The 16,723-nt window shown below is 38.3% G+C and overlaps 2 protein-coding genes across 2 annotated transcripts in view; one reads left to right on the top strand and one right to left on the bottom strand.

Annotated features, from left to right (window-relative positions):
- Positions 1-4,486: 4,486 nt before the first annotated feature.
- On the top strand, positions 4,487-6,900 carry dicp2.1 (diverse immunoglobulin domain-containing protein 2.1; the record flags this gene model as incomplete). Its single annotated transcript, XM_082177530.1, has 6 exons — positions 4,487-4,634; positions 5,137-5,454; positions 5,582-5,893; positions 6,105-6,149; positions 6,305-6,385; positions 6,527-6,900. 6 exons carry the CDS (start codon positions 4,487-4,489, stop codon positions 6,562-6,564), a joined length of 942 nt encoding a protein of 313 aa, XP_082033656.1. The 3' UTR covers positions 6,565-6,900.
- A 6,256-nt stretch (positions 6,901-13,156) lies between these two features.
- limch1b (LIM and calponin homology domains 1b) overlaps positions 13,157-16,723 on the bottom strand; it is a 153,693-nt gene continuing 150,126 nt past the window's right edge. Inside the window, 2 exon segments of the mRNA XM_082177648.1 lie at positions 13,157-14,927; positions 15,109-15,211. Coding sequence (XP_082033774.1) covers positions 14,902-14,927; positions 15,109-15,211 — 129 coding nt within the window. The 3' untranslated portion in view covers positions 13,157-14,901.

Raw genomic sequence — 16,723 nt, 5'->3', positions numbered from 1 at the left:
CATCTAAACTAACGACAATTTGAAGCAATAAATAAAAATAAATAAAAAAATCAGTATCTGTAGGCCTATTAAACTTTAGAAAAAAAGAAAAGAAAAAAAACCTACCCATGCGTATCATATGCACGTAAATACTCCCTTTCGCGTATAAATTGCAGATAAACGCAGCGCGTGCTATAGAGACGCATTAAGTGTGACCGGGTGGATTTTTACAAGACGTTAAAAATGAAGTAGCCTAACATTATGCTATATTATTAAATTATATCATACATAGCTATTACAATTCGTTTTCCCCCATATATGCTCTTATGCAGAAAATATCCAAACAATCTTTTTGGATATAACGAATAACTGTGAATAACTGAAGTCTCACAAAGGCAAAAATGTTCTAATATGAATCAATAGTTTCTCGATAGCGATAAGATATAACATCGTACGTTATTTGAACGTAATACGTATAAACGTATAATCAAAAAGGCAAACGTCTTGCATGTATGGCTTGTGATTGACTAGAAGCAATGAAGTAAATGCTTGTTAAAATAGCGATACTCAACTTTATAAATTAAAATGATGAAAAAGAAATAGATTTAATGGGTTTCGCGCGATTTTTCACTATAGTAAAGAGTTCTGCAGTTATTGTCCAGATGCAACACTAAAACAATGACAGTCATCAGCGCTTTATGAGCTATCCATACACAGACGTACGTGCATCTCTAAATCATCTGCTTTAATCTAAGCTCTGGCTGCCATCATGTGTCTGTGATCTTCAGACTCTCAGATTCTAAAGCCTTCACGAGAGGAAGAAGAGGATGAGGAGCAGCGCGCGCTTTTACACACTATACTTAAATTAAGGAGCGATTATATGGTTTAAGAGCAAGTCCAGGCCGCTTTAGAGAAGGATGTACAGCAGCTAGTGTTCTCTACACGAGTTTAGGAGCATTCGTTTCCCTGAACGAGTCGCTGTCTGTTCATCAAGTGCTGAAATCATCATCATCATGGCCTGATGTTACAAATACTCGTTATTTTAGTCAGAAAACCTTAACAGTTATTAGCTTAAATATTCAACCTAATTAACAATACAAACATAATTTGGGTTTATTTTATGCAGAGCAACGTTCCGACCAATGACTGCTGCATATCATGGGGGTGGTAGTGGCGCAATGGATAAGACACATGCCTTTGGTGTGAGAGACCCGGGTTCGAATCCACTGTGAGACACCAATGTGTCCCTGAGCAAGACACTTAACCCCTAGTTGCTCCAGAGGCGTGCGACCTCTGACATATATAGCAATTGTAAGTCGCTTTGGATAAAAGCATGAATAAATGTAAATGTAAATGTAAATATCTGCACTCACTCGCCTGTGACGTCACTAGTGCACTATATAGTGAGAGTTGTGCTTCAGGGTCAGTCACTGATCAGCAGTGCTTTATTCTCCCAGTGACACCAGTGCAAGAGGAGGAGGAAAAGGATCATGCATGCTTAATTATAACTCATGGTTTGGTTGAAGAACGTTTTTTTTTTTTGCAGTGATGAGTTTAGCTTGTATTGTAGCTTCTGAATTGAAGTCCAGTGTGTGTGTGTGTGTGTGTGTGTGTGTGTGTGTGTGTGTGTGAGGATGTATCACTGATGATGACTGGACAGATTATTACGTTTTATTCTTGTGGTTGTTTTTACTCTTATATCAGGCTTTTAAACAGCACCTCCTACTGGATCTACCTTCATAATTAGAAATCACCTTCAAGTCAAGTTTATGGCACTTCACAATACAGATTGTTTTAAAGCAGCTTTTCAGTGATAACAGGAAAATAATGATTCAATGATGCAAACCGAGTTCAATTCAGCTGTAAAGCAGCTTTAGTGCCTCGATTTGGAAAAATTGGAAATGGGCTTGAATGGGCTCTTGGCCAGACGGACTTGCAGAGCAAATCTCAAATTTGCCGGAAGTTCTCCAGGGTTTTCCCAGGCTAGCTTTTAAGGCCTATCTGTACAAAATCATGCTCTCTTTCCATAAAAAAAAAAAAAAAAAAAAAACACCTCTAGTTTTGTTTTGTTCCAGTTGCGCTCCATCTCTCTGGCTGCTCTCTTAAGGGCCTGAGTGTGCTCGTTGTACCACGGCATTGGACTATTTTCTTTAATCTTCTTTAAGCGCAAAGAAGCAACTGTGTCTAAAGTGCTGGAAAAGAGAGAGTCAAACATTTCTGTTGTAATATCGAGTTCTTCTAAGCTATCTGGGATGCTGAGGAGATGAAACTGATTAGGAATGTTATTAATAAAGCAATCTTTAGTGGCAGAAGTGATAGGTCTAACATATTTATAACACTGAGTCGGCTTTGAAGCCTTGGCTAAATGAAGTTTACATGAGACTAGATAATGATCTGAGATGTCATCGCTCTGCTGCAGAATTTCAACGGCATCAACATTTATTCCATGTGATAATATTAGATCTAGAGTGTGATTACGAGAATGAGTCCTGACACGTGTTGTCTAACTCCAATTGAGTTAAGAATGTCTTTAAATGCATCTTTTTCATTATCTACATGTATATTATAATCACCAACAATTATGACTTTATCTGCAGCCAATACTAACTCTGATAGAAAGTCAGCAAATTCTTTGATAAAGTCTGTATGGTGCCCTGGTGGCCTGTGTACAGTAGCCAGCACAAATCTCAAACGTGATTTATCATTTACACTATATAGTGTTACATTAAACACCAACACTTCAAAATAATTATATTTGAAACAAGACTTCTCAGTAATTCTGAAGATATCACTATAAATTACAGCAACACCTCCCCCTTTGCCTTTCAGACGAGGTTCATGTTTATAACAGTAATCTTGCGGGGTGGACTCATTTAAAGTAATATAATTGTCTGGTTTTAGCCAGGTTTCTGTCAAACACAGCACATCTAGGTTATAATCTATAATCATATCATTAACAATGAGTGCTTTTGGAGTAAGCGATTGAATATTCAGCAACCCAAGCTTTATCATTTGTTCATTTGTATTATAACTGTTTTTTATTTGTTGAACATCAATAAAAAATTTACCCTTAAATGGGTTTGGGAGTTTTTTGTATTTCCTAATTCGGGGACCAGACACAGTCTATTTAACCCTCAGGTTGTGTTCAAAACCCTATAACACCTTTTGTGTTCCCGGTCAAAAATTACCGGCCTACAAAAAATAGCTTATAAATCACTTGTTATGCTATATAATCACCCAATATTGGATTCAATCTTTAAAAAATTTGTAAGTATTACATAAAATATGAAAAAATTGGCACTGTTGATCACACTAGTCTACTTTAATTTTTCACCAGGAAATTTGTTTTGAAAAACTTTTATTTTGTACAAAATGGCACATAGTCACACTTGTGGTGTTCCCGGTCAAAAATGTCCAGCCTACAAAAAATAGCTTATGAATCTCTCATTATACTATATTATCAACCAATATTGGATTCAATCTTTTTGTCAACTTGTTTTCTATCAATTAGGACTGGTTTTATATTTCTATTTGCATCTGATTAATCATAGGCCTTATTTATCTGAGAGAAGGTATCACGTTTTTTTGATTAAAAAAGCATTATTTTTGAATATTTTTGAATACAGATAAATCTGTAAATATTAGTTAAATATGCCTCTTTGTGGAAGAGTGGGATACATTGCAAATGCTTTCTTTCTCTCTTTCTTTCTGCTTTTGTTAATTTATCAACCTATCTTTGTGGAATAGTGGAATATTTTTTGTTAACTTCTCAGCTTAAGTGAATTATTATTTAACCTTTACATTATTTGTTGAACCATGGTATTAATAAAAACTACACAATAGTAAGAGCTGAACTGTTGCTTCATTTGGAAAAAAGTGCTTATTTGGAATTGCACCATGGAAAAAGAGGGCCGGTGTTGGGCCTGAAACTCCCGGGCTGAAAAGTGGCCCCACTCCGGCCCTGCTGGATTCGTAGCGGGTGTGGGCTCTGGCTGGTAATTCGTGATGGCCGTGGCTGATGGTTGGCGAATGCAGCAAAGCTCTCCGAAGACCTTCTTCAAGCAGGATTGTCTTGGATTGCTAATAAATCCCTTGTGTGGTCCTCGAGGGAACGCTCCCTTGTTCTAAGAGGAGAAGACCTGGATGGCAAGTCCACCTTTCTTCTTATTTCCACGTTTTGAGGGTTCGGTGTTCTGTCACGCTGAGTGTTACGCAACACACACAAACGGGAAATAATACTAGAATAAGTCTATTATTTATTACTCAGGAGCACAAGAGAATAAATAAACCACAAAATACATAAAAACAACATTAAACGTCTAACAGCATTCTAGGAAACGGTATCAACCACTGCACTAACTTTAAATAGCCTGTATATGCAGTTTGGTGGCTTTTCACCACATGCTCACACAGGCATGGCTTTATGTCTATTTCAGAAGTCAGAGGCATATAACAGCCCACAATAACACAGAGTAGTTGAATGTTACAGTCTCTTTATTGCATCACGATGTTTTACCACATTTCACAGGAAGTGACCACACAGAGGACGGACTGGAGAGTCACTATAATGATGGAAAGAGGAAGACTGACTGAGACAGATGACATGTGTCGTATAGACATGCTGGGACTGATGATGCTCTGCTCGCTGCTCACAGGTAAGCCAACCTGTAGAAGACATCTGTCAAACTGACAACAGGTTTCTCTGGGTTTTTTTTTTTTTTTTTTAAGATATTGTTTAGTTTAATTAGTTAGATTAAATGTAAAGCAGAAGTTGAAAAAGTTCATGATATTCTGTGATAGTAGTGAGTGTTTAGTTCATGCTGTATTATTCTCACAGAACATTGTTTTGTGTTTGTCAGCTTTACACTGATAATGAAATAATTCAGTTTATTTCAAGCTTATGTAAGAATTTCAAACTGAAGAAAAGGACACAGGTGTAACTAATCCTCTTCAGAAAATGACAGAGCAATGCAGATATTATACATTTAAATCAGAAGAAATAAGAGACAGCTCAGAAAATGTACTTCATATCAGTAGGCTATATAGAATATAGGGAATAGATTATGCCAAAATAGTCAGTGTGGACCATTTAAAATCACTGATAATGTAAATATTTAATATAAAGCCCTATATTAACACATATCTACTCTGTCTCAGGTACCAGTGGAAAGACCACATATCTCAATGTGTTCAGCAGTGATGGTGAGAACGTCAATCTGCCCTGTACCAGAGCTCTTACTGGCTGCACATCAACTAGATGGATGTACAGTAGAGAAGGTAGAACTTCAGTGTCAGTTATATTATTTGAAGAAGGGATGAAGAAGAACGACACAGAGAGACATCAGAGACTGAGTCTGGGGTCTGACTGCTCTCTGAACATCTATAGAGCCACAACTGTAGATCATGGACATTACACCTGCAGACAACTGAATACACAGACATATGATGACAATGTTAATCTGCATGTTCTTCATGGTCAGTGTTTCTGTTCGTTATATGATAAAAGAACATGATTGTTTCTTTGAACTCACTTTGAACTTCTCACTCTCTTTCTTTACTTCCATGTTTACTGAAATAAATGTCAGTGTGATTTCTGTTTCAGTCTCTCCATCATCCACACAGACTGAGATTAGACCTGGACGCTCGTTCACTCTCTCCTGTCAGTTGTATGTATATGATGGATATGGTTGTGTTAGTCTCTTCAATGATGAGGAAATCGAGCTGGTCTGGAAGAATAAGACTGATGTGGATCTGCAGTCAGACTCCAGATATCAGATCTCATTCTCTCCTGAACACTGTAATAGTTCTCTGACTACAACACTCCTCAGTGAAGACGACAACACAGAGTGGAGATGTGAGATTACTAAAGGAACTGAAGTCAAGACCTCAGTCAGATATACTGTCACGTACTTGGGTAAGAAAACTAAATGTCTGCCTATGTCAATATTCAGCTCAATGTTGGACATGCTGTATGAATATTCCTCTATAAACCTGTAAATATAAATAATGCTGTTCTGAAGAGATCAGTTCGTCAGTTACTTTGACTATAATCATATTTATCTTGTGATACTATATTATTATATTATTCCATCTCTGTGTCTGATGCAACTCTTTTCTCCTCTTAGTCAATTCACCAGACAACAAGTCTTTGTTTGGATTATCACTCAGAGGTATGGAATATCTTTATCACATTGCAGTACATTATACTGAGAACATTTGTTGTCATTGTTGTTTCATTTATCATCATTTACAGTTTCATGGATTGAGTTTGTTTATTGTCTTGTGCTGTAACCTCTATCTGAATGAGTCTGTCTCTTTGCTGTAGTGATTATACTTATCATTGAGATCGCAGTTTTAACTACTCCTACTGTTATTCTTCTATGGATCTTCTGTGAAAGGAGAGCTGGTGAGATTTGAGACTCTTTTCAACATGTGTGATCAGAAAGTCACAGATACACCATCTGAAATATATTCAAGAGTTCATCAGTCTTCTTATCACATGATACTATATGAGAGGTTTGATATAACGGTGTGCTTTTATTCACAGATAATAGAAGAAGAGGTCAGGACACCCAGAAGACATAGTGATGTAAATAATACTGATTGAAACACCCTCTTGGCAACTATAAATATATGCATTTTTATAGATAGGAATTTTATAGGCATAGACTGCTTTAAACTGAATTATTCAAAGTTATGTAAAATGATATATAAAGAGAGAGAGATAAAGTGAGAGATAGATTGTAAGTACATGTGAAATGTATAAAAAGGACACTGTAACATTGTTACTCCGAATTCATAATCTATTGCTTATGACATACTTCAATTAAAGCTATAGGCCTGTTTATAATTCATAGACGTGAATGTAAATCTTTTTGACTGCTTGCTTTTTATCTGTCTTTTGATGACTTTTTGATTTTGTCTGTCGTTATTCCACTAAATTGTCAAAATTCATCTCTACCTTTTTATTTTATTTTATTTATAAATGTATAAGTTCATATATTCTGCTGAAATCCAAGACTGTTGGGATGTCACATCTGTTCCTCATTCACATGCAGTTATCGTTAAAGGGTTAGTTCACAATCCTTTGTGAATTGTCAAGTTTATACAATTCTTGATCTCCTTTAGCAAAGAATGAATAGAATTTTTCTTTAGGTGTCTGTAAGACTTGATTTTCCTGCTAAGACAAAAGCTGAGATAAAACTCACCCAACAATAAAGCAATATATATGAAATTAAATATAATGAACAAGATATTATTTCCATTCAAAAGACGTGTTTATCAATCATTTTTATTTTAATTAGCCTACAGACATGTTTATACATATATTTTTATAAATATGACAACATTCAAATAACCCATTTATAGATCGCATTTTCAGAGAGTTTGGGAATATTCACACATAATTTATACACATAAAAAACATGATATCACAGTTTTAAAATCAAACATTTTAAAAGAGAACAATACATCACGGTTGTTTAAGCCAATGAGCATTAAGCTGTATCGTCAGCAAGTAGTTTCCCATCGTGCTTTTGATCATCAGTCGGTGAAGAGAAACTGCAGAATCCGACACGGCCGCCTCGCTGTGCTAGAGTTTTAGACATGCAGTACGTCAGCATGACATCAGAGCAAGGCGGACCACACTCGGACACATTTCTAACCGGTATCCATCTCGCTGTGATCACCGGGGATTGATTCTCTGCAGAGTTTGCTCATCTCAAACAAGCCTAATATTAGATCTAAAGTATGATTATGACAATGAGTAGGTCCTGACACGTGTTGTCTGACTCCAATAGAGTTTAGTATGTCTGTAAATGCCAATTCCAATGCGTCTTTTTACTTGTATACTAAAATCACCAACAATTAAGATTTCGTCTGCAAAGTACTAATTCTGATAGAAAAATCAGCAAATTATTTGATAGCCAGCACAAATCTCAAACGTGATTTATCACTTACACTAGATAGTGTTACATAAAGCACTATCACTTCAAAAGATTTATATTTGAAACTAGACCTCTGAGTAGTCAAGTTTATTTGTATAGCGCTTTTCACAATACAGATTGTATCAAAGCAGCTTCACAGTATTAAATTAAAATAATACAACAAAGTTTGTTTCAAGAGGAATTTATTGAGTAATACTGGGAATATTACTATAAATTACAGCAACAACTCCCCCTTTGCCTTTCAAATGAGTTTCATGTTTATAACAGTAATCTTGGGGGGTGGACTCATTTAAAGTAAAGTAACTACCACAGAAACCGAAAATTCTCGGGCCAGCAGCCAAATTTCAATCTTAACCATTGTATTTCATCAGAAACGATCTGAAAACAGGGCTTTAAGTGTAAAATACCGAACTTGTCCTTTAACTGTAAGCTTAAAGCTAGTAAATATTTTAGCAGATTCACTCGGCATTTAAACGCGGTTGTCGCATTACAATACATATGTCCAGGAATGTAAGATTTACTAAATCAGTATATAAAACAAAGAATTTACAACACAGTCATTAGTGGTTGCAGATTTGTTCTGATAGTAGCCAGTACATAAGCTTGGTTTTAAAAACTGTGAAGCTATCAATGCTTCGGATGTTTAAGGGTTAGGAATTCCATATCCCCACTACTCTAACCGAAAAAGCTTTTTGACCAAAGGCTGTTTTTCTATACAGCGGTACCAAATCTCCCCTAGCAGATGCTCTAGTCCTACCGGCACTTCCGTTATGGGCCAAGCATCTCTTAAGAGTTTTGTACATCAGGCATACATCAGTGTAAAATACAAAATTATAAAAAATTTACAAATTAAACTATTTCAAGATAGTACAATGATGATAGTCCCTTGTTTTTTTTAAATTAAAGTTTGGATGCATGTACATAGTTCTGAAATCTTCTCTGTCAGGCTGACTATTTCCCTCAGTTAACACATGTGAAACCCTCATCGCTGACAGAGAAGGCTATACTGAACATGTGGCAGGCAGTGCAAGTGACAATAACAGGAGAAGATGACTTGACTTACCGTGTTTGTTGACTGATCCAACTCACCACAGTTGTTTGATTGACTTATAAAAAAGTAAGCACAGTAAGCATGGATGGCAGGTTAACAGGCTAGCGAAATGCTAACATGCTATCAATAGTGATTTAGATTAAAAGCTAGCGACATCAGATTAATGTCATAGGCAATATTAGACAATACCAGATATATGTTGATGAGTAAGTTATATTTAGCAATATAAACGACAGGGAATAATAGTAAATTGAGATTCAAAACAAAGCTATATGGAGCTACAAACAAGAACCACTCAGCAGTGAGGCAAGGGACCTTCTGTCATAGGTGATAAAGAAGCTGTGGGTTTCCTGAAGTCTGGTCTCTCAACCAAGGTTGTCAAGACCATTTTAAACTATAGAGCTGTCTCCGCGAGGAAACTTTATGCCTTACGCCCGATTCACCCACACTTTCACTCTGCAGGAGAATGTGGTCCGGCAAAGTGCTTCAGGAGCAGACCGCATACGGCAGTGCAGTGATCGTTATCACACCGAGTCTATTTTTGCTGTGTTACATGTGCTGAATTAAAGTGGCATGGGCTGACATGTTCTTATTTATATAAAGCACAACATAATAATTTAATATATCTCTGTACCACTGCTCATGGTGCTGGGGAGAGATCTGTGTCAGTCCAGAGCTGCGGCCAGAGTATGGGCTTGGCTGTGGTGGGGGAAGAACTCTGTGGCTGGGACTGTCAGGACTGTCAAAAAGAGAGATGGATGAGTTTCTTGATGCCCTAGTGGAACCAAAAGCTCTGTTCAGGGCTGCTGTTACAAACATGCATCACCAGTGTTCTTGTGTGGCCACATAAGCAGAGATAATGTCTATACTTATCTACTAGCCTCTGTTGTTATCATTTTCATATCTATGTTTGCCTTTATGTATATGTATATGTTCTGTTCTTTATCTGTTATTCAATTCTCACGATACTCCACGCGGGACTTCGTGAGGTCGTGTGACAATGCAGAAAGAAGGTCGTTTTTATTTTTTTATTTTTTTACTAGAAATAGAGTCGGCATACCAGCATTCTGGAAGAGGCAACAACAGCAACGTTTCTCTTGCTTGCTTTTAGTAATCTATAGCATATGCTTTGTGCCGACTGTTTTGGATAATTATTCCAGAATCTTAGGGGAGTACGACAGCATGCAATGAAGCCCTACCCATACTCCCGCTGCTGAGGCTGAGCTGTGCCAGGGCCCTATAAATGGTTTGATTAATGGTATCATTCCCCAAAGTCTCCCCTCGCTGATGGTTTCACCAAACTCCAAGTCTCCTCCGTCGCTGATGGTTTTGTCCAGTTCCAAGTCTCCTTCATCGCTGATGGTTTTGTCCAGTTCCAAGTCTCCTTCATCGCTGATGGTTTTGTCCAGTTCCAAGTCTCCTTCGTCGCTGATGGTTTTGTCCAGTTCCAAGTCTCCTTCGTCGCTGATGGCCCACCAAGCCTCCTTGTCCCGCCTCCTCTGCCAAAGCCATCCTGTTGCCCGGCCCTGCCTCCGCTGGCTGCCTTCAGGCCTTTGGCTCCTCATTTGACGGCTCCACTCTGCTGCTTAGATTTGCCTCTGGCTTTCCATTCTCCAGCTCCACTTTGGCCACAGAGCCCATTACTCCACCTTGGCCCATCAACCAGTCTGCTCCACCTTGGCTCCTCGCTCACTCTGCCTATGCCATGGACTTCCCTGCCTTCGGCTGCACCTCGTTCTTCCATTAGTGGTGGTTTGCTACTAATTATGGTTTCATTGATACTTATTCATTCAATCATTAAAATGAGAGTAAAGCCCTCGTTAATTTGTATAATTTCCTCATGCTACAAGTGGAGTGTTACAGTGTCACCTGCGCAAAAAAGGATAAAGGCTTTTGAAACTTTTGAAAGTCTATTACTCATTAAAGGGGTTATATGTCCCAGAGACTGGTTTATGTTGGTAGCTTTGAAAGATGCATATTAGGACAATATCTAGCCATCACACAGGAACTTCCTCAGGCTTACCTATCAAGGTACAGCCTACACATTTTTGACTGTTCTTTTTGGCTTTCATTAGCCACAAGAGTGTTAAGCAAAAGTGCTGAATCAGCCCTAACTCTGACAATTGCGGGTCTCACATGTTGGGGTGCAGTGTACGAGGGCAGAAAAGCGAAGGGGAAATGTCCCATCTCGCTTCAGAACACAAACTTCCTAGAACTGTTAACCGTGGTTCTGGCACTGAAACATTTTGTGCAAACTGATTGTGTTTTCATTAATTATGGGCAATGCATATCTCAGGAATAATGAATGCTGGGATGGCTCCCCTGTCCAGTGGGAATCCTCTGTATGGAGATAGGAGTCTCCATCCCAGGAGGTGAGCCAAATGTGGGAGTGATTCGGTTGAGCTGTCGTAGATCTCTTCGGCATAAGTTTTCTGCAGAAACTCTTCTGGGGATTGTCACTAATTCTATTGGCCAAGACCCACTCGTACAAAGGTTTATGAGAGGTTCACTGCATTTGAACTGGGTTTCAAAGCCACTGATTTGTGATTTCACAGTGAGATTTGTCTGTGGGCCTGAACACATTGTCTCAGCCTTCTTTTGAGCCTATAGACAGTATTGATTTAAAGGTCCTTTTGCTAAAGCTTATTGGAGCTTGGATTCATAACGCCTGAGGAGGTTCCCATAGTGAGATATCTCATTCATTTTATCAGAGAACCTGGTTTTAACCTAAAGTTTGTGTTCAGGAGGCAGATAAGAGGACAGATCCTGCATAAGACAAACAGCAGTTTCATTCCTCCTACTGTGGATGTTCATGTCAGTAAACAACAATTTAATAATATAGCCAGAAAGTCTGAATTTGTTCACCATTTTAACTATTTAAGTAAGTAAATGTAAGTAAAGATCCCTAGTCCTTTTTTTTCTTCATTTCTGTTCCATGACCACTGTCTTTTGATAACAGATCATTTTCTTTTTCAGTGAAATATGAATCTCTGTATTCCGATGTCTGTTTTGATACCTGCTGTTCATTGACTATATCTGTGTAAATTATTCAGGTTTAGTCTGGTGATAAAGGGACGTACGTTGCCATAAATATCAAAGAGCACAGTATTCAATTAACCGTCACAACAATTTAACTAAATAATTCTTACATTTTCCAGTAATTCCCAGCATTTCATTTTCCAGATACTTAATTGCAAGCTACTACAGTATCATTTTTGATAATTTATTAAAATATAAATGGGTTAAAAAAATATAAAAGCTCAAACTTTTGAAATAAAATAACTATATAAGCTATCCATTGCGAAGTAACCACAGCACTAGTTCATCCCATACTGAGAATATGAGATGCATACTTTTGCCACAAAAATAATGTTGGAAATGTCTTCATCACACAGTCATAATTTAACATAACAGAACTATAACAAGAACCAACAACCTCTTTAACCAATAATGCTGTGCAGTAACTTTTCGTTCGTGCAGTAAGTCGTGAATTCTGGACAGCCAGAGATGACCACTGATTGAGAAAGTGTTTCTCAGATTTGAACAAACAGATTTCTCAACAGTAAAAAAAAAGAAAAAAAAAAAGAGGACCTGCAACAAGAAATAATATTGCAAATACTAGTCATTTACAAAATGTTCAGTACATATGAATTTAACAGTAGTTACTTGGAACTCTTTTTGAGAAAAAACATATCATTTGGGAACTGACACAACTGTCATCGTGTCATTTGGGAACTTTGACTTAAAACATACTGTTATTTAATATATTTTTACAAGCTATGAGAGTTTGCAGGTTGCTAAATGTAAATGTACGAAGTGGAATGATGAGAAGTATGTAGTTGTATGCAGAAGTATGCAGTAGGTGGTAAAATGAGAACATTTACCGCAAACTTCTCTTGAATTGCTCTGATGGTAGGAAAAGCCTTTTTCACAGAAAGTATGTACAGCTTGATTACATTAGATGCATAAACAATATATTTTTAATATAATTACATTAAATAACAACTTGAATACTGCCATGAGACCAATCTTCAAATCAAGCACTTCAGCCAGTTTGATCCTGTTTTCTTTTGCATGTGGTGCAACTGCATTATATTGATATATTACGCATATTATTTTAACCATTATTACAATCTGATTCAAAACATTTAATGCTGTAGAAACAAAGAAATATAGACAATTACATTTTTTAACATTTTATTTATAAACAAACAGTATATTGTAAAGCCGTTGAATTTGAACATCAAATTAATCTATTTTTGGATAGTATAGATTTGGGATTTGAATAACACAATAAATATACCTTAGATGTAATATATATTTTCCAAGGTAACTATTTCCCTCCTAAACAACATATAACTTGCCTGGCAAACGCCTCGGCCCTGTGTCAATCTAAAGTTATGATGAAATAAACATAAAATACATGACCAGACCCGAAGCACAGGAACGCGGGCTAAATAAATCATGACAGAAGATTAAACAGCCAACGTGGTCAAACTGTTTTCCACAATCATAAAAGCCTTCCTTTCACCCTTCTGTTCGGGTACACATTATGAATGTGCTAACATTGGTAGGCATAAAACTACGGAGCCACTAAAGGGACATGTATATTTAAATGCTTCTGCGTTCTTTTGCGTTCCCTAAAACTCAAACATTTCTTGGGGCAACGCAAACATTTGCAAGAGAACGAAAAAGCATTAACATTATGTTTCCTCCCATCTCATATTTCTTCATCCCTGTGTCCCTTTAGAGGCTCCGTATAAAACACAAGTTACATTAGCCAGTGAGTGTGTTATGATGAGCAGCTCATGAACATTTTATATTTGTATTGCTTTGCCATGTGTTCAATTCAATCATCTTCAAAATTACTCTAAAATAAGATAGTTATTTTATATACATATTTATGTGAGTTTTTCCAAAACCAGGCTTAGGTCTCTTTATAGCCAAAACACATTTTGGATTTAAGGGGGAAAATAATTTCAGAAAAGTATTGTAGTATTGGCCATACATTAAAATTTTGCATAATACTATTGCTAGGAAAAAAAGATGTACAATGTGCTGTGAAAAGGGCAAAACTGAGATATTTAGGCAAACACTCCATTATTTCAAAGAGCAAGGTGCAACTTGATCCATAAGATCATAAATGAGCAAAAATATATTCCATTTTTCATATGAGCGTAGAAACAGTCTTTGCATCAAACACTTTCTCGTAGACGTCGCATCTCTCCTAAGGCACAACTTCCCAAAGCATCAATGTATGAATGTCTGTTGTCTTAACCAGCAGTCAGTTCACATGCATTTACATTTTTATCAGTTCAAATTTACTTTTTATGTATAAAAATACATAATTTCCTCCATATAGTTCATAGAATGATTACCATGATTACAGGGTTTCTTTTATCACTAGGCACTATGAATGCTAACATGTTATGTTTTGAAAATGAAGACAATATAACTTGCAGACAGGAATTCTCATGATAGTTTGGACAGATTTTGGTGTTTTAATCCACACAGAAAAAGAACTATTAAAAAGCCATCACTCTGAATGTTCAGCTGTAGTTGAAGAGCAAATCAAGCCAGATTTAATAGAATACTCTGATGTAAGAAACATTTTAAAACTAGATGCATTTGCAGCATGAGGATGAATGGATTCAGACAAATTTAAAGCGAAGTGGAGTCATAGCAGGAATTCCTCATTAGTGTTAATGATCTATAGGTGACTCCAGTCGTCCACATGTCATCAAGAGAACGCACTTTTCAGCTAAAACACTTTCAGTTCAGCCAGAAGCGTGGTTTTCACTGCAGCCGTGTTGGACTTGAAGAAGTTGAAGTGGTTTGATTTTAAATGTGCTTGTATTCACATATGTGAAGATTGTGGGCGAGAGAATTATGGATAGATTTATTTTGCTCCTACAATCAATGAGTTCATAGGGTGGTGGGCTGACCAGCAGCTAAAAGACAAGAGGAAGACAAAACGATAATGAGACATTAACAATGATCTGAACTCTGAATTCAATACATCATACATTTATCATGTATTTGAGGATATGTCATGACTTTTCCTCATCTGCTGCACTGAAAGAATGTCAGAATGGATAGAGAGAAAGAGTGAAGCGAGCGTGTGTAACTCACAGCGGGAGCGGATATAGCACTGATGGCAGTTGAGCAGACCGTTCCTGATCCGCACATCTGTTCCTGTGCTGGTGTCGCCCAGCTGGCCCTTACAGATCCCACACTTAAGAGGATGAAAACACACACAAACACTGTAAAGAAAATGTTCTCATTGCTTCAACCTGCTCCATCCAGCAATCTGTTATTTTCAACCTTCAAATGTCATCACTTCCTTCATAAAGGAATACTGAAGACTGGAGTAATGATGCTGAAAATTCAGCTTTAATCACAGGAATAAATTACACTTTACTATATATTCACATAGAAAATGTCTCGGTTACGTAAGGTAACCCTCGTTCCCTGAAGGAGGGAACGGAGACATACGTCGGAAGAGACCGACAGAAATGGGATCTTCACAGAGAGACCAATCTACTTCGAGTGTAACTAAACGAGCCAATGCACATCGGCATACGATAATTACGCCAGCTGCTTCTATCACGTAGTGTGGGTATATAATGAGCACCAGGTGCAACGCATCTTTGGTTTTTGCTGAGGATCTGAGACAGAGACCCGGCCGCCAAGCGGTGGTACAGCAACATGAGGCGTACGTCTCAGTTCCCTCCTTCAGGGAACGAGGGTTACCATATGTAACAGAGACGTTCCCTTTCAGTCGGTCTCTCCTACATACATCGGAGGAGACCGACAGAAATGGGAACTCTACTCAAAATGCCATGCTGTTGGCCCTTCCAGTGCCCTGCATAAGCCTCACTCCTCTCCCTCTGTTGGGGGCAGAAGCTTATGCGAGGAGTATCAACCACTGATGTTCCGCATGACCCACTCAGTGAGAACATTGGATAACACTGGGAAAGCGTGCCATTCCCAGGGGAAGGGGAACACTGCGGACGACACACCCAGCTTGGAGGGAGGTAACATGTGGAGAATACACATATGGACTAGCCAAGCAGGGTAGTACAACATATGGAAGTCTCTGGGGTGGTTCCAGTCTAGGGGGGAAGTGGACCGACAGAGACGGCAGAGCAGGCTCTGCCAAGGGAAAAACACTGGCTAGCCGACAGGAAGGTAACCGGACCGTGTAAGAAAACACATAAGGAGTCGCCGCAGGGGCCACTACATATGGGACGCAGCCTAACACAGGTTCCTCAATGAATGTGAGTGTTAGGCCTGGCGTCAGATGCTCCGCAACGTCTGACTGCCGCAGGGGTGACAAAGGAACTCAACAGGGTTAGCCATTTCCGGGTAACTTGCTGGAGCAATAAACGCATGTATCTGGCCCACCAGGCGAGAATGGCATAATAAGCCGACACTTGAGGGGGTTCCCCACGCTACTGGCCAGTATACGGGAGGACACCGGCTCTACACAAAGGCTTTGGAATCTAGCGAACGTGTTGGGTGTCGCCCAGCCCGCAGCTCTACAAATGTATGTCAGCGAGGCACCTTGAGCCAGCGCCCAGGATGAAATATAAGTTCTAGTTGAGTATGCTCGCAACCTGAATGGGCAAGGCATGTCTTGGGATTGGTACGCCAAGTCAATAGCATCCACTATCCAGTGGGCCAACCTCTGCTTGGAGACAGCCTTTCCCTTCTACTGGTCTGAGTAACAGATGAAGAGCTGGTC

The sequence above is a fragment of the Leuciscus leuciscus genome, assembly GCF_965113295.1.
Source record: "Leuciscus leuciscus genome assembly, chromosome: 8".
NCBI classification, from domain to species: Eukaryota; Metazoa; Chordata; class Actinopteri; order Cypriniformes; family Leuciscidae; genus Leuciscus; species Leuciscus leuciscus.
The sequence above is the reverse complement of the archived record's forward strand: the minus strand, read 5'-3'. Positions and strand labels throughout refer to the sequence as shown.